This window comes from Hypomesus transpacificus, chromosome 19 (genome assembly GCF_021917145.1).
Source record: "Hypomesus transpacificus isolate Combined female chromosome 19, fHypTra1, whole genome shotgun sequence".
Lineage (NCBI taxonomy): Eukaryota > Metazoa > Chordata > Actinopteri > Osmeriformes > Osmeridae > Hypomesus > Hypomesus transpacificus.
In genome coordinates, this window is record NC_061078.1 from 633,924 (window position 1) to 658,035 (window position 24,112).

At 49.6% G+C, this 24,112-nt stretch overlaps 2 protein-coding genes across 2 annotated transcripts; both read left to right on the forward strand.

Annotated features, from left to right (window-relative positions):
- The first annotated feature begins 10,198 nt into the window (after nt 1-10,198).
- Nucleotides 10,199-13,773, forward strand: LOC124481976 (transmembrane protein 94-like). Its single transcript, XM_047042292.1, has 7 exons — nt 10,199-10,271; nt 10,422-10,618; nt 10,792-10,850; nt 10,960-11,062; nt 11,269-11,355; nt 12,354-12,470; nt 13,657-13,773. The coding sequence occupies exons 1-7, from the start codon at nt 10,199-10,201 to the stop codon at nt 13,771-13,773; spliced, it is 753 nt and encodes a 250-aa protein (XP_046898248.1).
- A 2-nt stretch (nt 13,774-13,775) lies between these two features.
- Nucleotides 13,776-23,850, forward strand: LOC124481978 (transmembrane protein 94-like). Its single transcript, XM_047042293.1, has 15 exons — nt 13,776-13,962; nt 14,260-14,497; nt 14,800-14,967; nt 16,535-16,637; nt 16,753-16,949; nt 17,051-17,181; nt 17,425-17,545; nt 17,672-17,763; nt 17,848-17,947; nt 18,026-18,134; nt 19,161-19,368; nt 19,561-19,638; nt 20,293-20,353; nt 23,534-23,651; nt 23,778-23,850. Exons 1-15 carry the CDS (start codon nt 13,828-13,830, stop codon nt 23,848-23,850), a joined length of 1,932 nt encoding a protein of 643 aa, XP_046898249.1. The 5' UTR covers nt 13,776-13,827.
- Nucleotides 23,851-24,112: the final 262 nt, after the last annotated feature.

Genomic DNA, 24,112 nt, shown 5'->3' on the forward strand with positions numbered 1-24,112 from the left:
CAGAGCAGCAAACATTTGGAACTGACAGTTCACCTCTCACACACTAACACACACACAATGACACACAGAAAAGGACCTGAATTTAGTGAGGAGCAGGGAAGTAGAAGAGAAGAGAGAAGAGGAGGAGAGAGAGGAGAGGAGAGAGAAGAGAAGAGAGAGAAAGAAGAAAGGAGAGGAGAGAGGAGAGAGAAAAGAAAAGAGAAGAGAGAGAAGAGGAGAGAGAAGAAAAGAGAGAAGAGGAGGAGAGAAGAGAGAGAAAGAAGAAAGGAGAAAGGAGGGAGGAGAGTGAAAAGAACAGAGGAGGGAGAGAGAGAAGAGGAGAGAGAAGAAAAGAGAGAAGAGGAGAGAGAGAGGAGAGAGAGAGAAGAGGAGAGGTGAGGAAAGGGGAGAAGAGGAAGTTGTGAGATGGTGAGTGTTTTTTCCTATATTATCCTTGTCGTCTTCAAGGTTCATTATGAAAACAATCCGATGATGTACGTACTTCCCCCTGGTCTACCTATGTATGTGTGTGTATGTGTGTGTGCGTGTGTATGGGGTGTGTGTTTGTATGTGTGTGTGTATGGTTTGTGTGTGTGTATGATTGTGTTTGTGTTTGAGCAGGGTGAGGGTGTGTGTTATCCTGGTCTCTCGTCTGTGGAGGCTTTGAAGAAACTCCACAGACAGCTCATCTCCCTGCTGCTGGGAGTGGAACCTACTGTACAGGTACACACACACACACACACACACACACTGTACAGGTACACACACACACTGTACAGGTACACACACACTGTACAGGTACACACACACACACACACTGTACAGGTACACACACACACTGTACAGGTACACACACACACTGTACAGATACACACACACTGTACAGGTACACACACACACACACACTGTACAGGTACACACACACACTGTACAGGTACACACACACTGTACAGGTACACACACACACACACACTGTACAGGTACACACACACACACACACACACTGTACAGGTACACACACACACTGTACAGGTACACACACACACACACACTGTACAGGTACACACACACACTGTACAGGTACACACACACACACACACTGTACAGGTACACACACACACTGTACAGGTACACACACACACTGTACAGGTACACACACACACACACACTGTACAGGTACACACACACACACACACTGTACAGGTACACACACACACTGCACAGGTACACACACACACTGTACAGGTACACACACACACACACACTGTACAGGTACACACACACACTGTACAGGTACACACACACACACACTGTACAGGTACACACACACACTGTACAGGTACACACACACACACACACTGTACAGGTACACACACACACTGTACAGGTACACACACACACACACACTGTACAGGTACACACACACTGTACAGGTACACACACACACTGTACAGGTACACACACACACTGTACAGGTACACACACACTGTACAGGTACACACACACACTGTACAGGTACACACACACTGTACAGGTACACACACACACTGTACAGGTTAGGGTTAGGGTTAGACTACACACACCTCCACTCTGCACACACACCTCTACTGTACAGGTACACACACACACTGTACAGGTACACACACACACTGTACAGGTTAGGGTTAGGGTTAGACTACACACACCTCCACTCTGCACACACACCTCTACTGTACAGGTACACACACACACACCTCCACTCTGCACCTCTGAGTGGAGCCTACTGTACAGGTTAGGGTTAGGGTTAGACTACACACACCTCCACTCTGCACACACACCTCTACTGTACAGGTTAGGGTTAGGGTTAGACTACACACACCTCCACTCTGCACCTCTGAGTGGAGCCTACTGTACAGGTTAGGGTTAGGGTTAGACTACACACACCTCCACTCTGCACACACACACTACTGTACAGGTACACACACACACCTCCACTCTGCACACACACACTACTGTACAGGTACACACACACACCTCCACTCTGCACACACACACTACTGTACAGGTACACACACACACCTCCACTCTGCACACACACACTACTGTACAGGTACACACACACACCTCCACTCTGCACACACACACAACTGTACAGGTACACACACACACCTCCACTCTGCACACACACACCTCTACTGTACAGGTACACACACACACCTCCACTCTGCACACACACCTCTACTGTACAGGTACACACACACACCTCCACTCTGCACACACACACTGTACAGGTACACACACCTCCACTCTGCACACACACACCTCCACTCTGCACACACACACACCTCCACTCTGCACACACACACACCTCCACTCTGCACACACACACACCTCCACTCTGCACACACACACCTCCACTCTGCACACACACACCTCCACTCTGCACACACGCACTGTACAGGTACACACACACACCTCCACTCTGCACACACACACCTCCACTCTGCACACACACACCTCCACTCTGCACACACACACTACTGTACAGGTACACACACACACCTCCACTCTGCACACACACACTACTGTACAGGTACACACACACACCTCCACTCTGCACACACACACTGTACAGGTACACACACACACCTCCACTCTGCACACACACACACTGTACAGGTACACACACACACCTCCACTCTGCACACACACACCTCTACTGTACAGGTACACACACACACCTCCACTCTGCACACACACACCTCCACTCTGCACACACACCTCTACTGTACAGGTACACACACACACCTCCACTCTGCACACACACACCTCTACTGTACAGGTACACACACACACCTCCACTCTGCACACACACACCTCCACTCTGCACACACACACCTCCACTCTGCACACACACACACCTCCACTCTGCACACACACACCTCCACTCTGCACACACACACCTCCACTCTGCACACACACACACCTCCACTCTGCACACACACACACCTCCACTCTGCACACACACACCTCCACTCTGCACACACACACCTCCACTCTGTACACACACACCTCCACTCTGTACACACACACCTCCACTCTGCACACACACACACCTCCACTCTGCACACACACACACCTCCACTCTGCACACACACACACCTCCACTCTGCACACACACACACCTCCACTCTGCACACACACACCTCCACTCTGCACACACACACCTCCACTCTGCACACACACACTGTACAGGTACACACACACACCTCCACTCTGCACACACACACCTCCACTCTGCACACACACACCTCCACTCTGCACACACACACTACTGTACAGGTACACACACACACCTCCACTCTGCACACACACACTACTGTACAGGTACACACACACACCTCCACTCTGCACACACACACTACTGTACAGGTACACACACACACCTCCACTCTGCACACACACACTACTGTACAGGTACACACACACACCTCCACTCTGCACACACACACTGTACAGGTACACACACACACCTCCACTCTGCACACACACACTACTGTACAGGTACACACACACACCTCCACTCTGCACACACACACTACTGTACAGGTACACACACACACCTCCACTCTGCACACACACACACCTCCACTCTGCACACACACACACCTCCACTCTGCACACACACACCTCCACTCTGCACACACACACCTCCACTCTGTACACACACACCTCCACTCTGTACACACACACCTCCACTCTGCACACACACACACCTCCACTCTGCACACACACACACCTCCACTCTGCACACACACACACCTCCACTCTGCACACACACACCTCCACTCTGCACACACACACCTCCACTCTGCACACACACACTGTACAGGTACACACACACACCTCCACTCTGCACACACACACCTCCACTCTGCACACACACACCTCCACTCTGCACACACACACTACTGTACAGGTACACACACACACCTCCACTCTGCACACACACACTACTGTACAGGTACACACACACACCTCCACTCTGCACACACACACTACTGTACAGGTACACACACACACCTCCACTCTGCACACACACACTACTGTACAGGTACACACACACACCTCCACTCTGCACACACACACTGTACAGGTACACACACACACCTCCACTCTGCACACACACACTACTGTACAGGTACACACACACACCTCCACTCTGCACACACACACTACTGTACAGGTACACACACACACCTCCACTCTGCACACACACACTACTGTACAGGTACACACACACACCTCCACTCTGCACACACACACTACTGTACAGGTACACACACACACCTCCACTCTGCACACACACACTACTGTACAGGTACACACACACACCTCCACTCTGCACACACACACTACTGTACAGGTACACACACACACCTCCACTCTGCACACACACACTACTGTACAGGTACACACACACACCTCCACTCTGCACACACACACTACTGTACAGGTACACACACACACCTCCACTCTGCACACACACACTGTACAGGTACACACACACTCCTCCACTCTGCACACACACACTACTGTACAGGTACACACACACACCTCCACTCTGCACACACACACTACTGTACAGGTACACAGACACACCTCCACTCTGCACACACACACTACTGTACAGGTACACACACACACCTCCACTCTGCACACACACACTGTACAGGTACACACACACACCTCCACTCTGCACACACACACTGTACAGGTACACACACACACCTCCACTCTGTACACACACACTACTGTACAGGTACACACACACACCTCCACTCTGCACACACACACTGTACAGGTACACACACACACCTCCACTCTGTACACACACACTATTGTACAGGTACACACACACACCTCCACTCTGCACACACACACTGTACAGGTACACACACACACCTCCACTCTGCACACACACACACCTCTACTGTACAGGTACACACACACACCTCCACTCTGCACACACACACTACTGTACAGGTACACACACACACCTCCACTCTGCACACACACACTGTACAGGTACACACACACACCTCCACTCTGCACACACACACCTCTACTGTACAGGTACACACACACACCTCCACTCTGCACACACACACTACTGTACAGGTACACACACACACCTCCACTCTGCACACACACACTACTGTACAGGTACACACACACACCTCCACTCTGCACACACACACTGTACAGGTACACACACACACCTCCACTCTGCACACACACACACTGTACAGGTACACACACACACCTCCACTCTGCACACACACACCTCTACTGTACAGGTACACACACACACCTCCACTCTGCACACACACCTCTACTGTACAGGTACACACACACACCTCCACTCTGCACACAAACACCTCCACTCTGCACACACACCTCTACTGTACAGGTACACACACACACCTCCACTCTGCACACACACACCTCTACTGTACAGGTACACACACACACCTCCACTCTGCACACACACACACCTCCACTCTGCACACACACACCTCCACTCTGCACACACACACCTCCACTCTGCACACACACACACCTCCACTCTGCACACACACACCTCCACTCTGCACACACACACCTCCACTCTGCACACACACACCTCCACTCTGCACACACACACCTCCACTCTGTACACACACACCTCCACTCTGCACACACACACACACCTCCACTCTGCACACACACACACCTCCACTCTGCACACACACACCTCCACTCTGCACACACACACACCTCCACTCTGCACACACACACACCTCCACTCTGCACACACACACACCTCCACTCTGCACACACACACCTCCACTCTGCACACACACACCTCCACTCTGCACACACACACTGTACAGGTACACACACACACCTCCACTCTGCACACACACACCTCCACTCTGCACACACACACCTCCACTCTGCACAAACACACTACTGTACAGGTACACACACACACCCACTCTGCACACACACACTACTGTACAGGTACACACACACACCTCCACTCTGCACACACACACTACTGTACAGGTACACACACACACCTCCACTCTGTACACACACACACACTGCACACACACACACTGTACAGGTACACACACACACACACCTCCACTCTGTACACACACACACACACTGTACAGGTACACACACACACCTCCACTCTGCACACACACACTACTGTACAGGTACACACACACACCTCCACTCTGCACACACACACTACTGTACAGGTACACACACACACCTCCACTCTGCACACACACACTACTGTACAGGTACACACACACACACTCTGCACACACACACTACTACAGGTACACACACACACCTCCACTCTGCACACACACACTGTACAGGTACACACACACACCTCCACTCTGCACACACACACTACTGTACAGGTACACACACACACCTCCACTCTGCACACACACACTACTGTACAGGTACACACACACACCTCCACTCTGCACACACACACACTGTACAGGTACACACACACACCTCCACTCTGTACACACACACTACTGTACACACACACACCTCCACTCTGCACACACACACTGTACAGGTACACACACACACCTCCACTCTGTACACACACACTACTGTACAGGTACACACACACACCTCCACTCGCACACACACACTGTACAGGTACACACACACACCTCCACTCTGCACACACACACCTCTACTGTACAGGTACACACACACACCTCCACTCTGCACACACACACCTCTACTGTACAGGTACACACACACACCTCCACTCTGCACACACACACTACTGTACAGGTACACACACACACCTCCACTCTGCACACACACACTACTGTACAGGTACACACACACACACCTCCACTCTGCACACACACACTACTGTACAGGTACACACACACACCTCCACTCTGCACACACACACTACTGTACAGGTACACACACACACCTCCACTCTGCACACACACACTGTACAGGTACACACACACACCTCCACTCTGCACACACACACACTGTACAGGTACACACACACACCTCCACTCTGCACACACACACCTCTACTGTACAGGTACACACACACACCTCCACTCTGCACACACACCTCTACTGTACAGGTACACACACACACCTCCACTCTGCACACAAACACCTCCACTCTGCACACACACCTCTACTGTACAGGTACACACACACACCTCCACTCTGCACACACACACCTCTACTGTACAGGTACACACACACACCTCCACTCTGCACACACACACCTCTACTGTACAGGTACACACACACACCTCCACTCTGCACACACACACTACTGTACAGGTACACACACACACCTCCACTCTGCACACACACACTACTGTACAGGTACACACACACACCTCCACTCTGCACACACACACTACTGTACAGGTACACACACACACCTCCACTCTGCACACACACACTACTGTACAGGTACACACACACACCTCCACTCTGCACACACACACTGTACAGGTACACACACACACCTCCACTCTGCACACACACACACTGTACAGGTACACACACACACCTCCACTCTGCACACACACACCTCTACTGTACAGGTACACACACACACCTCCACTCTGCACACACACCTCTACTGTACAGGTACACACACACACCTCCACTCTGCACACACACACCTCCACTCTGCACACACACCTCTACTGTACAGGTACACACACACACCTCCACTCTGCACACACACACCTCTACTGTACAGGTACACACACACACCTCCACTATGCACACACACACCTCCACTCTGCACACACACACCTCCACTCTGCACACACACACACCTCCACTCTGCACACACACACCTCCACTCTGCACACACACACCTCCACTCTGCACACACACACACCTCCACTCTGCACACACACACACCTCCACTCTGCACACACACACCTCCACTCTGCACACACACACCTCCACTCTGTACACACACACCTCCACTCTGCACACACACACACCTCCACTCTGCACACACACACACCTCCACTCTGCACACACACACCTCCACTCTGCACACACACACACCTCCACTCTGCACACACACACACCTCCACTCTGCACACACACACCTCCCTCTGCACACACACACCTCCACTCTGCACACACACACTGTACAGGTACACACACACACCTCCACTCTGCACACACACACCTCCACTCTGCACACACACACCTCCACTCTGCACACACACACCTCCACTCTGCACACACACACACTTCCACTCTGCACACACACACACTGTACAGGTACACACACACACCTCCACTCTGCACACACACACCTCCACTCTGCACACAAACACCTCCACTCTGCACACACACACCTCCACTCTGCACACACACACCTCCACTCTGCACACACACACACCTCCACTCTGTACACACACACACCTCCACTCTGCACACACACACCTCCACTCTGTACACACACACCTCCACTCTGCACACACACACACCTCCACTCTGTACACACACACCTCCACTCTGCACACACACACCTCCACTCTGTACACACACACACACCTCCACTCTGCACACACACACACCTCCACTCTGTACACACACACCTCCACTCTGCACACACACACACCTTCACTCTGCACACACACACCTCCACTCTGCACACACACACCTCCACTCTGTACACACACACCTCCACTCTGCACACACACACACACCTCCACTCTGCACACACACACCTCCACTCTGCACACACACACACCTCCACTCTGCACACACACACCTCCACTCTGCACACACACACACACACCTCCACTCTGCACACACACACCTCCACTCTGCACACACACACACCTCCACTCTGTACACACACACACCTCCACTCTGCACACACACACACCTCCACTCTGTACACACACACCTCCACTCTGCACACACACACCTCCACTCTGCACACACACACACACACCTCCACTCTGCACACACACACCTCCACTCTGCACACACACACACCTCCACTCTGTACACACACACACCTCCACTCTGCACACACACACACCTCCACTCTGCACACACACACACCTCCACTCTGTACACACACACACCTCCACTCTGCACACACACACCTCCACTCTGTGCACACACACCTCCACTCTGCACACACACACCTCCACTCTGCACACACACACACCTCCACTCTGCACACACACACACCTCCACTCTGTACACACACACACCTCCACTCTGCACACACACACCTCCACTCTGTACACACACACCTCCACTCTGCACACACACACACCTCCACTCTGTACACACACACCTCCACTCTGCACACACACACCTCCACTCTGTACACACACACACACCTCCACTCTGCACACACACACACCTCCACTCTGTACACACACACCTCCACTCTGCACACACACACACCTTCACTCTGCACACACACACCTCCACTCTGCACACACACACCTCCACTCTGTACACACACACCTCCACTCTGCACACACACACACACACACCTCCACTCTGCACACACACACCTCCACTCTGCACACACACACCTCCACTCTGCACACACACACACCTCCACTCTGCACACACACACCTCCACTCTGCACACACACACCTCCACTCTGTACACACACACCTCCACTCTGCACACACACACACCTCCACTCTGTACACACACACCTCTACTCTGCACACACACCCTGACCCTCCATGTGTCCTCCAGTGTTTCCTGCAGGTGTCGGTGCGCTGGTCTTCTCTCCACTGGCCTGCAGCTCTGCTCACTCTGTTCTCTGCTGCCGTGCTGCTGGTAACACACACTCTGCTGCAGCACAGGTACTCTCACACACACACACACACACACTCTGCTGCAGCACAGGTACTCTCACACACACACACACACACACTCTGCTGCAGCACAGGTACTCTCTCACACACACACACTCTGCTGCAGCACAGGTACTCTCTCTCTCACACACACTCTGCTGCAGCACAGGTACTTACTCACACATAGACACACACACACACACACTCACATGACCTCTCTAACACTAGCCCTTCTTGCAGTGATGGATCTGCTCTGATAGGCTGCTTTGCTCTGTGGCTGCTCCTATTGGCCGGAACCATTGCCATGGCTGCACAACAACGTCTCAGAGGAGAGGAAATACCCAGAAGAATACAGACCATAATACTCACTATAGAGGGTAATAAATCATCCTACTGTATGTACAAGGCAGTGTCAGAGCCTGTCAGAACTAGTCAGTAAGGAACAATCTGACCAGTTTGAATGAAGAGTTGTGCTCGTAGTTTGGATGTGAGCAGAGTTACAAGTAATGACCTGTTGTGATTGATAGAGCTTCTGAGCCAGCCTGTCCCTGATTGGTCTCAAGGCTACTGCAATCTGCTGACCCCGCCCTCCCAGGCTGTGTCGCTGCAGTGGGTGTACAGAGATGGCCAATTGGTCAACCTACCTGTCAGTCTCCTGGTAGAGGGTGACATCATCGCCCTGAGACCTGGCCTTCCCGCCCCCACGGAACTCCGCGGTATCCAGGTAACAGTTGTCATGGCAACAAATCCTAACTCTAGTCCTAGACAAAGCTCCGCCCTGCTTAATGGTCTCCATCATTACAGGAGGAGGAACATGTGGTCCTATCACGTAGTGACGTCTTCAGCCATGCCTCCTCTCCCCTCTCCCCATTGGGCAGCCACAGGCCTCGCCCACAGCGTCTCCTCCAACCACAGCTGTTCAGGGTCACTAAGACCCCCACTCTGGAGACTGTGACGTGAGACTTCCTGTTTCCTGCTTCTTACTTTGTTCTGCTTAATTCTGCTCTACTCTACTCGTCTCAACTCTGTTCTACTCTACTGTCTGACGTAACCCTTGTGTTCCAGGCGCTGTTTGGAGGATGCTCAGAAGCGTCCTGTCTCTGTCCTGGACAACGAGCGCTTCGCCGTGCAGACGTTGCTGGAGAGAGGCCTTGCCCCCCTGACTCTGGTAACTATGCTAAGCTACAAGCTAAGTCTATGCTCTTCTTGTATTGATGATGCTAAGCTACAAGCTAAGTCTGTGCTCTATTTGGGTTGATGATGCTTTGCTTCAAGTTAAGTCTCTGCTCTACTTATGTTGATTATGCTAAGCTACAAGCTAAATGTCTGCTCTACTTGTGTTGATGAAGCTAAGCTAATCTCAGCTGTTTGCAGATGCTGCTGTTACTGCTAAACCTGCTGCGCTTCCTGCTGGGATCTCCAGGAGTTGGACCCTGGCCTGTGGCCCTGCTGCAGACCCCAGTAACACACACACACAAACCCCCATAACACACACACACAAACCTCCATAACACACACACACAAACCTCCATAACACACACACACAGACCTCCATAACACACACACTCACACACACACAGACCTCCATAACACACACTCACACAGACCCCAGTAACACACACACACAAACCCCCATAACACACACACACAGACCTCCGTAACACACACACAAACCCCCATAACACACACAAACCTCCATAACACACACACAGACCTCCATAACACACACTCACACAGACCCCAGTAACACACACACACGCACACACAGACCTCCATAACACACATACAGACCCACATAACACACACTCACACACACACATTTTCATTCTTTATACTATTCTATAGTAAAAATGTTGTTCTATTTTCTGGTTCTAATATTTGTATTCAACAATTTTATATTAGATAAATACTCAGTATTGTTAGAATACTGTAGTTAAAAGTTACATTGGACTATTGTTTTTGACAAATGTATGCATGTTCTAACATTAGCAACATTAATTAACTGACATTCATTTTTATTATTATAGCCATTTGTACCTATTGTTATCAGTACGATTATTGTACTTTCTTAACAGTATCATTTTAATTTATCTATCTTATTATTATTATTATTATTATTGTAGGATCTTAACATTATTATTATCATTACTAAGATTATGTATTTTTATTATTATTTTTTATTATTAATATATTATCTTAAGATATAAAGTATTGCTATACTAATTTAACATTATCATCAGTACTATTATTATTCATTACTATTATTATTTATTATTATTATTATTCTAACATTTTAACATTATTATTATTATTACCAACCAATAATAATGCTATTATTTATTATTATTATAACTTAACATTATTATCATCATTAATATTGTTCATAATATGGTTCTTATTATTGTTATTATTATTGTTAATATGATTATTATTTTTAATGTTGTTTGGTTGCTCCTCAGGTGAATGGGACTTTACCCCTGCTGCCCCTCACCTTCCCATTGCTATGGTTACTGGTGAATGTGTATGGAGAGGTGCGGGTTCTCAACCAGCTGGTACACACACAACAGGACTGGTGGGTAGGTACACACACACACACAACAGGACTGGTGGGTAGGTACACACACACACACACACAACAGAACTGGTAGGTAGGTACACACACGCACCCTCACATACCAGGGGCGCAGTGCCGGTCCTTCCTATATGCGACATTGGCAGCCGCCTAGGGCGGCATGAAGAGGGGGGCGGCAGTTTCCCAAGTGCATCCATGAGTTAACCCTCCTGCTCCACCAGCAGGGGGCGCCAACCGTGCCAAGTCTTGTGTCCGTGTTGTGGTTGGGGGGCGGCCCCCGGATTTGCGCCCGCGGAGGGGAGGGGGATGATGATATATCTAGCCTAGGGCGCCAAATGTGCTAGCACCGGCACTGGTCCGTAAACAACTGGTGGAGGGTTAGGGTTAGGGCAGAGGGTTGATCAGGGCTTGGCAGGGACGGACTGGGAGTAAAAATAGGCCCTGGCCTTTGATGTCTTTTTGTCTCTTAGTTTTTCAGCCCCACCCTTACGTTTCTTAGCATGTTTTTCCAAATTATAAAAATGTAAAACTGAAAGCATGCAGCCAAGGAGCTCTCCACTTTTATTACTCATTTAAAAACTATTTGATAAATCGCATATAAAAGCATCATAGAATGTAAAGCAAAGTCACTGCTAGCTGACATCAGTTACTTGTAAAATGCATAGATAATGTTTAACAGTAAAACATTAACAATAACATTAACAATCAGCTAGTTCGAGGTGTATGCATAAGCTAACCATTAAATTAGCAGCACATTTCTGGTATTTAACAATGATTAAACATGGACTTACCTGAAAGTATGCATGGACATCATCTCCCAGTTTCTTTCTCTTTCTTTTTTCTCACCCTGACTCCTGTTGTCTTTTTGAGGCCATTGAGTGTGTATTCGTTTTTTTTTTTTTTGGGCCCCCCCCAAAAAAGAAATGGCTTTGGATGAAAGCGGACGCTAAATGAATGCATGTAAATGTAGCCTGCCCCGGACCAGGCTAGTTTCACAGCATAAGTTACCATACTAACTGAGTTCAAGCTACATAAAACTGGCTTTATGGAACCAAATTAACTGTAAATGAGTCAGACTAACTGACATATGCCTAGTTTATTTGGTAAACTGGCTTTTATGGAAAAGGCCTCTGGACAGGCGGGTAGGTACACACACATCAGTGTTTTTATATGCTGTGTTTCTGTAACAGGAAATGATGCGTGAGACAGGCAGGAAGTGTGTGTGTGTCCTGAGAGGACGCCATGCAGCTCTCTGCTTCACCTCCAGTCTGCTGCACAGCCTGGGCTCCGTCACTGTGAGTGTGTGAGTGTGTTCACATCCAAACAGGGACTAGCGTGTTACCTGTGTGTGAGTGGGGCATATGTGTGTGTGTGTGGAGGTGCTGTGCTGTGTGGATAAGCAGGGCGTGCTCTCCTGGCCCAGTCCCAACCCAGACAAGGTTCTGTTCTTCAGCAAACACACACAACAGGCCTGCTGGAAGGAGAAGACCACACAGGTAACACACACTCACACTCACACACACACACACACACTCACACACACACTCACTCACTCACACACATGCACTCACTCACTCCCTCCTCTCTCTCTCTCTCTCTCTCTCTCCCTCTCTCTCTATCTCTCTCTCTCTCTCTCCCTTCCCCTCTCTCTCTCTCTCTCTCTCTCTCTCTCTCTCTCTCTCTCTCTCTCTCTCTCTCTCTCTCTCTCTCTCTCTCTCTCCCCCCTCTGTCTCTCTCTCCCTCCCCCCCCCCCTCTCTCTCTTCCTCTCTCCCTCCCTCCCTACTTGTCCCAGGTGGAGGTGCTCTCCATGTCCAGAGGAAGGGGCGGGAACTCTAGAGTGGTGTTTGATGATTTGTCCTGGCGTAGACACACCCCCTCTCTCAGACCAATGGGATTGGCAATGATGCTTTGTGGCCACTCCACCCTGCCAGTGATGCTCCGCCTTTTTGATCACCTGACCCAGAAGGCCCGCCCCCAGCACCTGGAGGCAGCGCCCCCCTGGGGAGTCTGGGAGCTGCCAAGGATTCTGGGTAATTAGGAGGAAAAAACACATAAATGATAACACTGTACATTTGTAATACTGCTGGTGTGGTGCTTGTTAGACTGAGAGTATCCTGCAACGAGGGAAACATACTGGACAACATAGCGCTCATCCAAACAACTTCACAATCGACCTTAGGGTTCTGAGCAATACACATGCACACAGATTCCTGTCTTTGTAGTTAGATATCATTGTATTATTAATGTTATATAAAACATAAATATTTCAACTTTACATTGTTATACCAATCCATTGCGTGTGCATGTTCATGTGTATGGTGTGTGTGTGCAGGGTTCTGTCCATCAGCTCAGCAGGTGTTCCAGAGAAGGAAGAGTGTTGCAGCCTACTTCCTACCCACAACCCCCTGCTACACACAGAACCTGCCCCCTCGCCCACCATTGGCTAGTCGGCTGCCCTTCCCACACCTCATTGCTTTACAGGTCCAACACACTCTCACAGGTAACACACACACTCACTCACTCTGAGGTAACACACACTCTCTCAGGTAACACACACACACAGGGTACAGACAGGGTCAGAGTGTGTGTTCTTCTCCAGGGTCAGAGTGTGTTCTTCTCCAGGGTCAGTGTGTGTTCTTCTCCAGGGTCAGAGTGTGTTCTTCTCCAGGGTCAGAGTGTTGTTCTTCTCCAGGGTCAGAGTGTGTTCTTCTCCAGGGTCAGAGTGTGTTCTTCTCCAGGGTCAGAGTGTTGTTCTTCTCCAGGGTCAGAGTGTGTTGTTCTTCTCCAGGGTCAGAGTGTGTTCTTCTCCAGGGTCAGAGTGTGTTCTTCTCCAGGGTCAGAATGTGTGTTCTTCTCCAGGGTCAGAGTGTGTTCTTCTCCAGGGTCAGAATGTTGTTCTTCTCCAGGGTCAGAATGTGTGTTCTTCTCCAGGGTCAGAGTGTGTTCTTCTCCAGGGTCAGAGTGTTGTTCTTCTCCAGGGTCAGAGTGTGTTCTTCTCCAGGGTCAGAGTGTTGTTCTTCTCCAGGGTCAGAATGTGTGTTCTTCTCCAGGGTCAGAGTGTGTTCTTCTCCAGGGTCAGAATGTTGTTCTTCTCCAGGGTCAGAATGTGTGTTCTTCTCCAGGGTCAGAGTGTGTTCTTCTCCAGGGTCAGAGTGTTGTTCTTCTCCAGGGTCAGAATGTGTGTTCTTCTCCAGGGTCAGAGTGTGTTCTTCTCCAGGGTCAGAGTGTGTTGTTCTTCTCCAGGGTCAGAGTGTTGTTCTTCTCCAGGGTCAGAGTGTGTTCTTCTCCAGGGTCAGAGTGTTGTTCTTCTCCAGGGTCAGAATGTGTTCTTCTCCAGGGTCAGAGTGTGTTCTTCTCCAGGGTCAGTGTGTTGTTCTTCTCCAGGGTCAGAGTGTGTTCTTCTCCAGGGTCAGAGTGTGTTCTTCTCCAGGGTCAGAGTGTGTTCTTCTCCAGGGTCAGAGTGTGTTCTTCTCCAGGGTCAGAATGTGTTCTTCTCCAGGGTCAGAGTGTGTTCTTCTCCAGGGTCAGAGTGTTGTTCTTCTCCAGGGTCAGAGTGTGTTCTTCTCCAGGGTCAGAGTGTTGTTCTTCTCCAGGGTCAGAGTGTGTTCTTCTCCAGGGTCAGAATGTGTGTTCTTCTCCAGGGTCAGAGTGTGTTCTTCTCCAGGGTCAGAGTGTTGTTCTTCTCCAGGGTCAGAGTGTGTTCTTCTCCAGGGTCAGAATGTGTGTTCTTCTCCAGGGTCAGAGTGTGTTCTTCTCCAGGGTCAGAGTGTTGTTCTTCTCCAGGGTCAGAGTGTGTTCTTCTCCAGGGTCAGAGTGTTGTTCTTCTCCAGGGTCAGAGTGTGTTCTTCTCCAGGGTCAGAATGTGTGTTCTTCTCCAGGGTCAGAGTGTGTTCTTCTCCAGGGTCAGAGTGTTGTTCTTCTCCAGGGTCAGAGTGTGTTCTTCTCCAGGGTCAGAATGTGTGTTCTTCTCCAGGGTCAGAGTGTGTTCTTCTCCAGGGTCAGAGTGTTGTTCTTCTCCAGGGTCAGAGTGTGTTCTTCTCCAGGGTCAGTGTGTTGTTCTTCTCCAGGGTCAGAGTGTGTCTTCTCATACGGTTCTGCTGAGTTGATCCTGGCCGGCTGCTCGGAGGTCTGGGACGGAGAGGAGCTGCAGCCTCTCACTGACGCCGACAGGTAGGAAAGAGAGAGAGAGGGAATGGGTACGTGTGTGATACCAGTCTACGTTTAGATGCATGTAGAGGTGTGTGTGTGTATGAGAGACAGCTACATCCATATCTGTGTCTTGCAGGAAGAAGGTTCTAGATTTCTACGAGCGTTCCTGTGTGTCCGGCCAATGTCTGACCCTGTCCTTCAAACCGCTGCTGGACACACAACACACTCTCCACGACACATATCCTAATGAAGACACACACCTGCCTCCCCACCTGGACAGCACCTGTCTGGAGCTGCCCCCCACACACAACCTGGACTCACCTGAGCTGTCAGGTACACACACACCCATAAACACACACACACACACACATATATGTACTGTATATGTGTGTGTGTATGTGTGTGTATGTATGAGTGTGTGTGTGTTCCTGCAGGCCAGGTGTTTCTGGGTGCAGTGTCCAGTGTGTTTGGTGTTCGTCCTGTGATGGTGAGGCTGGTGTCTGGGCTGGACTCCGCATGCATCCGCCTGGTCTACTTCTCTACTGAGCAGGAAATTAAGAGCAAGGTGATCACACACACACTCTCACACACTCTCACACACACACACACTCACACCTACACACCCCCCACCTAGTGCTAGCATGAAGGCTGTAGCTGAGATCAGATCATTCTGGACTGAAAAATTAAGTTTGCTGCCCCATGCTGGCCAACCAGGAACACTGCTGCTCTGCATAGTTGAGTTTGCTGTTGTGAACTTGTGTTATTGGTTGTTGCACGAGGCAATCTGATTTATGATTGGCTTTTGCAGGTGTTTGCAGAGAAAATGGGACTGGAGACTGGCTGGAACTGCCACATCTCCCTCCAATCAGAACGTAGCTTTCCTCTGGACACCCCATGTCCAGCAGAGAAAGGGGGAGGAGAGGAGGAAGGTGAGAGAGAGAGAGGGTTATAGAGAGAGGAGGAAGGTAAGAGAGACAGAGAGGGAAGAAGGTGAGTGAGAGAGAGATATCTGCATGCTGTAGCTGGCTGCTGACCTCTGACCTCTGACCCTGCAGAGGTGTGTCTCCTGGATGAGCAAAGATCAGTGGGCGGAACCGGCCTCAGGTTGGACCAAGAAGGGGCGTGTCTAATGGAGGACTTGAACAGGGTAAGACACACACACACATACACACACACACACAAACACACTCACATACTCTCACAAACACTGTGTAATGTAATGTGTCTGCAGGCCAAGCTTCCTAGAGGGATAGAGAATGTTCGTCCTCATCTGGAGAACATCGACAACGTTCCTCTCCTGGTTCCTCTCTTCACAGACTGCACCCCACAGAGTAACCCTGACCCTGACCCCTGATCCATGACCAATCTCATCACAGCATATTGTAATGTGTGTTTTTGTGTGTGTGTAGCGGTGTGTGAGATGGTAAAGGTGATGCAGGACTATGGAGAGGTGGTGTGTTGCCTTGGCAGCAGTCAGAACATCAACAACAACAACGTCTTCCTCCAGAGTGACATCAGGTAGGGTGGAGTCAGTGTGCTCCCTCCTACTCAACCTCTCCTTCCTCTCCGCCCTCCCCTCTCCTCCCCCTACCTCTCTTCTCTCTTCCCTTCCTCTCTCCCCCCCTCTCCTCCCTCCCCATTCATCTCTTCTCCTCCCTCTCTCCTCTCCTCCATCCCCCTTCCTCTCTCCTCTCTCCTCTCCTCCATCCCCCTTCCTCTCTCCTCTCCCCTCTCCCCTCTCTCCTCTCTCCTCTCTCCTCTCTCCTCTCTCCTCTCTCCTCTCTCCTCTCCCCTCTCTCTCTAACCCTAATCCTTTCTCCTTTCCTCTCTCCTCTCCTCCATCCCCCTTCCTCTCTCCTCTCCTCCATCCCCCTTCCTCTCTCCTCTCTCCTCTCCCCCTCTCCCCTCTCTCCTCTCTCTCTAACCCTAATCCTCTCTCCTCTCCCCTCTCTCCTCTCCCCTCTCCCCTCTCTCCTCTCTCCTCTCTCCTCTCTCCTCTCTCCTCTCCCCTCTCTCTCTAACCCTAATCCTTTCTCCTTTCCTCTCTCCTCTCCTCCATCCCCCTTCCTCTCTCCTCTCCTCCATCCCCCTTCCTCTTTCCTCTCCCCTCTCCCCTCTCCCCTCTCCCCTCTCCCCTCTCCCCTCTCCCCTCTCCCCTCTCCCCTCTCCCCTCTCCCCTCTCTCCTCTCTCTCTAACCCTAATCCTCTCTCTTCTCCTCTCTCTCTAACCCTAACCCTAATCCTCTCTCCTTTCCTCTCTCCTCCATCCCCCTTCCTCTCTCCTCTCTCCTCTCTCCTCTCTCCTCTCTCCTCTCTCCTCTCTCCTCTCTCCTCTCTCCTCTCTCCTCTCTCCTCTCCCCTCTCCCCTCTCTCCTCTCTCTCTAACCCTAATCCTCTCTCCTCTCCTCTCTCTCTAACCCTAATCCTCTCTCCTTTCCTCTCTCCTCTCCTCCATCCCCCTTCCTCTCTCCTCTCCTCTCTCCTCTCCCCTCTCTCCTCTCTCCTCTCTCTCTAACCCTAACCCTCTCTCCTCTCCTGCTCTAGTATCTGTCTCGAGCCCCTCCTTCCCTGCTGCCCGGTTGATGGAAGTCCAGAAACACCAAAAGAAACAGAAACACCTGCCCCTATGAGGCCACCGTCACCTCCCCCCTCCTCCCCCTCTCTCTCCAGCCTGTCCAGCGCCCTCTGTGGGCTGTCCTGCTCTCTGCACCTCAGCACCACAAACCTCACTCTCATCCAGCTCATCAGACAGGTACACAGTTGCACACACACATACACATAAACACACTTGCACACATACACGCGCACACACAAATCTCACTCTTTTACAGCTCTTCATACAGGTATAGGCCCCACATATGAACATGCATCTGTCCACTCTCTCAAACCTCATACTGTGTGTGTGTGAGTGTGTGTGTAAATATGTGTGTGTGTGTCTATACAGGCACGTCACACTACTGCTGGTATTAGGAAATGCTTCCTTTTCCTACTTCAGTGTCAGCTGTACTTGGTCCTCACACAGGTAACACACATATACATACACACCCATATATACACACCCATATATACACACATACATTTATGCATTTAGCAGACGCTTTTATCCAAAGCGACACCCAAGAAAGAGCTTTACAAAAGTGCATAGGTCACTGATCATAACAACGAGATAGCCCCAAACATTGCGAGCAGCCAAAACATGAAGCATACATTGTGAAAACCAAATAAGTGCCAAAGGGAAGAACAATAAGAGAATGTAGTTAGACAAGTTACAATTAAATCAGCCATCTGGGGGAGTCAGATGGCTAAGCGGTGAGGTAGTCGGGCTAGTAATCAGAAGGTTGCCGGATCGATTCCCCACCGCGCCACTTGATGTTGTGTCCTTGGGCAAGGCACTTCACCCTACTTGCCTCGGGGGGAATGTCCCTGTACTTACCGTAAGTCGCTCTGGATAAGAGCGTCTGCCAAATGACTAAATGTAAATTTAAATGTAAATAACATGAAACTCAAAAAGTGCAAGTGTACCTGTGGAAAACCATCAACAGTAAAAATATTTCAGTTAGTACAATCATTTAAATCTGTTACAATTAACCAACTCCAAGTCTCTCAATAAGAGTCATTGTGATCCTGGAGGAAATCAGGTCCAGCCAAGCATTCCTAAGTGCTGTTGTACTTCCAGAACAAGTGCGTTTTGAGTACATCAAGACTTGATGTAGTCGGGTGCAGTCCCGTTCACCGCTCAGAAGGTCAGTACCAGAGTCTTGAATCTGATACAGGCCGTGATGGGAAGCCAGTGAAGGGAGATGAGGAGCGGGGTAACATGGGAGCGTCTGCATACATACACACATATACATACATATACATACACACACACATATACAGAGGCGTGTATGTGTATATCTATGTGTGTGTGTTTCAGGTCCTGGGGTGTGTGTGTGTTTCAGGTCTTGGGGTGTGTGTGTGTTTCAGGTCTTGGGGTGTGTGTGTGTGTTTCAGGTCAGGTCTTGGGGTGTGTGTGTGTGTTTCAGGTCCTGGGGTGTGTGTGTGTGTTTCAGGTCCTGGGGTGTGTGTGTGTTTCAGGTCCTGGGGTGTGTGTGTGTGTTTCAGGTCCTGGGGTGTGTGTGTGTTTCAGGTCTTTTGGGTGTGTGTGTGTTTCAGGTCTTGGGGTGTGTGTGTGTTTCAGGTCCTGGGGTGTGTGTGTGTGTTTCAGGTCCTGGGGTGTGTGTGTGTGTTTCAGGTCCTGGGGTGTGTGTGTGTTTCAGGTCTTGGGGTGTGTGTGTGTTTCAGGTCTTGGGGTGTGTGTGTGTTTCAGGTCTTGGGGTGTGTGTGTGTTTCAGGTCCTGGGGTGTGTGTGTGTTTCAGGTCTTGGGGTGTGTGTGTTTCAGGTCTTTGGGTGTGTGTGTTTCAGGTCCTGGGGTGTGTGTGTGTTTCAGGTCCTGGGGTGTGTGTGTGTTTCAGGTCCTGGGGTGTGTGTGTTTCAGGTCCTGGGGTGTGTGTGTCAGCTTCCCCCTCCTCTGGGAACCACAGACGTCCTCTCTCTGTCCTGCTTCTATTTTCCCTTACTCAGGTACACATACTCACACACGCACACAGTCTCAGGTACACATACTCACACACGCACACAGTCTCAGATACACATACTCACACACACACACACACAGTCTCAGGTACACATACTCACATACTCACGCACACACCAACCCACACAATTCTTTACATTATTATAGTTAACTAATGTGTGTGTTTGTGTATGTATTTGTGTGTATGTGTGTGTTTGCAGTGTGTCTCTCCTGGGGAAGCCATCTGACAGTTCCATAATGACGCTTCCCACTGGGAAAAACTGGCCTGGCCTGCCGAGGAAGGTAACTCTTTATACCTATCTACCCTCTACCTACCCTTATCTAACTCTTTCTATCCTTATCTACCCTCTACCTACCCTTATCTAACTCTTTCTATCCTTATCTACCCTTACCTACCCTTATCTAACTCTACTACCCCTGACTACCCCCACCTACCCTTATCTACCTCTACCTACCCCTGACTACCCCCACCTACCCCTATCTACCCTCTACCTACCCTTCTATCTTCTTATAGACAAATATCAGCCATGCCCATTGAGTGTTTGGTTTCTTTGGGAAGACTATGAAAAGTGTCAGCATTCCCTGTACAGACTGGAACACTGCAGTTACGACCGTGGTCCATTTTCAATGTTCTTGAAAAACTTCAAAATGTTCTTCTTTGTAATTCCCTTGAAAATACACAGAGCAGCGCCACAAATGTCACAAATGTGGCTTTTTGGAAACCAACTGTTTTACAGCAGTAGTTTCAAATTGTGAGATTTGCATAGGGAAGAGGTGTCAATGGACTTTGTCCTTATTCAACTGTGACAACTATGACTATGATGCAATATTTTGTACATGAGGATAACCCTAACCCCTGGTGTTTTCTTTATATGAGAGGACAACCCTAAACCCTGGTGTTCTGCTAATCTTTAAAAAAATCTTTAAAAAAAGTTGTATTTGTTTTAAACAAAATTCACACAAGCATGTGTGTGTAAATGTCTGTGTGTGTGTGTGTGTGTGTGTATGATGAGTGTGTGTGCAGACCCAGCGTGTGTTTGTGGTGTGTTTTCTTGGCAGGTTTGGTCTGAGTGTGTTTGTCCTCCTGGCCTGCTTCACCATCACTCTGCATGGTCTCTGCGTCCATGCTGCCCTGAGACCACACACACCCTGTCCCCAGAGGTACACACACACCCTGTCCCCAGAGGTACACACACACCCTGTCCCCAGAGGTACACACACACACACACACACACACACACCCTGTCTCCAGAGGTACACACACACACAGCCTGTCCCCAGAGGTACACACACACCCTGTCCCCAGAGGTACACACACACCCTGTCCCCAGAGGTACACACACACCCTGTCCCCAGAGGTAACTAGATATTTACTTGTCTCCTGCAGCAACTCTTCTTCCTGGTCACCTGACTGGTTTGGTCTCCAATCAGATGGTCTCTCTCTGGCCCAGCATGTCACATCTTTCTTTACTCTGCTCACTGCTAGTAAGACACACACATCTACACAAACACATCTACACACATACACACACATCTACACAAACACATATACACACACACATCTACACACACAGGTAAAAAAATATATATACTAAAAAAGCAAAGGTTTTACTTCACATATTTGTTTCTGTTCTCTGTACTTTATGGCAGTAAGGCATATTAAAAAAATGGCATATGTCTTGTCAAATTGTGTGTGTGTGCATGTTTGTGTGTGTGTGTGTGTGTGTGTGTGTGTGTGTGTGTACAGTGTGTACATCTCTGAGTCATGTGCATCGCTCAGCCCCCCTCTGGAAGCAGAGTCCCCTGAAGAACCACTACTGGACCCTAACCCTGCTACTGCTGTGAGACACTGTACTATACTGTACACTATACACTGTACACTGTACACTATACACTGTAATAATAATAATACATTTTTTATAGTGCTTTTCTAAATACCCAAAGTCGCTTTACAAGTGTGAAAACAAGCCAAACAACACAACAGTAAAATATAAAGACAAAGGATTGAACAAAACAGACAAACAGAACTTTATAAAGAAAAGCTAACATATAAGTTTAATAGTGGAGGGGAGGGAGCAGGGGATGTTCAGGTGAAGGCGAGATTGAAAAGGTGGGTTTTGAGGGATTGTTTAAAGTACACTGTATACTGTACACTGTACACTGTACACTGTACACTACTATTCACATTATACACCACTGGATCCTAACCTTGCTGTTACTGTGAGACACACACCAACACACTACACACCTCATACAGGCAGACACACTATCTGACCCTGTCCTACTGGCCTCCCAGACCCCTTCTCCACATCACCATGACTACGGGTCCCCGGCTTCTAGGGTCTGACCCCTCCCCCTTTTTCCTGGGGGACGTTGCCATGGAGACGTGGCTGTTGGGGGGGCTCTGGCTGCCCCCCCTTCTCTGCATCAACGAAGCCATCAAACTTCACGAGATAAGGTACACACTCTCACACCACACACACACTTGCACTAACACTAGGATGGACAGACCTCCCATTTCTTATCTTGTATTTCAGACATTCCATCTTTAGCATGTTCAGGGCCTTCTGTGTGTGTGTTGCAGTCTCAGAGTCCGGTACCAGAAGAGACAGAAGTTGCAGTTTGACACAAAGCTGGGAATGAACTCTCCTTTCTGAAATGCATACACACTAACTGAAATTCTTGTGTGTGTGTGTTATATGGGTGTATTTTTGTGTCCTAGTCTAACTATCTAGATATTTGATATTTTAGGTCAAAGGTAGGATAGTAAATGTTGTTGAGAAGCAATTTTCATCATAGTTGCTGAAATAAATCCTGATAGCCCAGTACATCTAAAGATCTGACAGTAACATGAAATCAGTCCTTTATCTATGGGTGTTGCAGGACTGTAATAAACATGACCAGTCATTAAGGTTAGAG

What these genes read in the sequence shown, in the direction of transcription:
- LOC124481976 (XM_047042292.1), top strand. Translation starts at nt 10,199, where the DNA reads ATGGCTGCACAACAACGTCTCAGAGGAGAGGAAATACCCAGAAGAATA. An exon ending in CATAATACTCACTATAGAGG is followed by an intron (nt 10,272 to 10,421) that starts GTAATAAATCAT and finishes TGTGATTGATAG; the next exon opens with AGCTTCTGAGCCAGCCTGTC. An exon ending in ACACACAACAGGACTGGTGG is followed by an intron (nt 12,471 to 13,656) that starts GTAGGTACACAC and finishes TTTCTGTAACAG; the next exon opens with GAAATGATGCGTGAGACAGG.
- LOC124481978 (XM_047042293.1), top strand. Translation starts at nt 13,828, where the DNA reads ATGTGTGTGTGTGTGGAGGTGCTGTGCTGTGTGGATAAGCAGGGCGTG. An exon ending in CCTCTCACTGACGCCGACAG is followed by an intron (nt 16,638 to 16,752) that starts GTAGGAAAGAGA and finishes TGTGTCTTGCAG; the next exon opens with GAAGAAGGTTCTAGATTTCT. An exon ending in GTGCAGTCCCGTTCACCGCT is followed by an intron (nt 20,354 to 23,533) that starts CAGAAGGTCAGT and finishes CCCGGCTTCTAG; the next exon opens with GGTCTGACCCCTCCCCCTTT.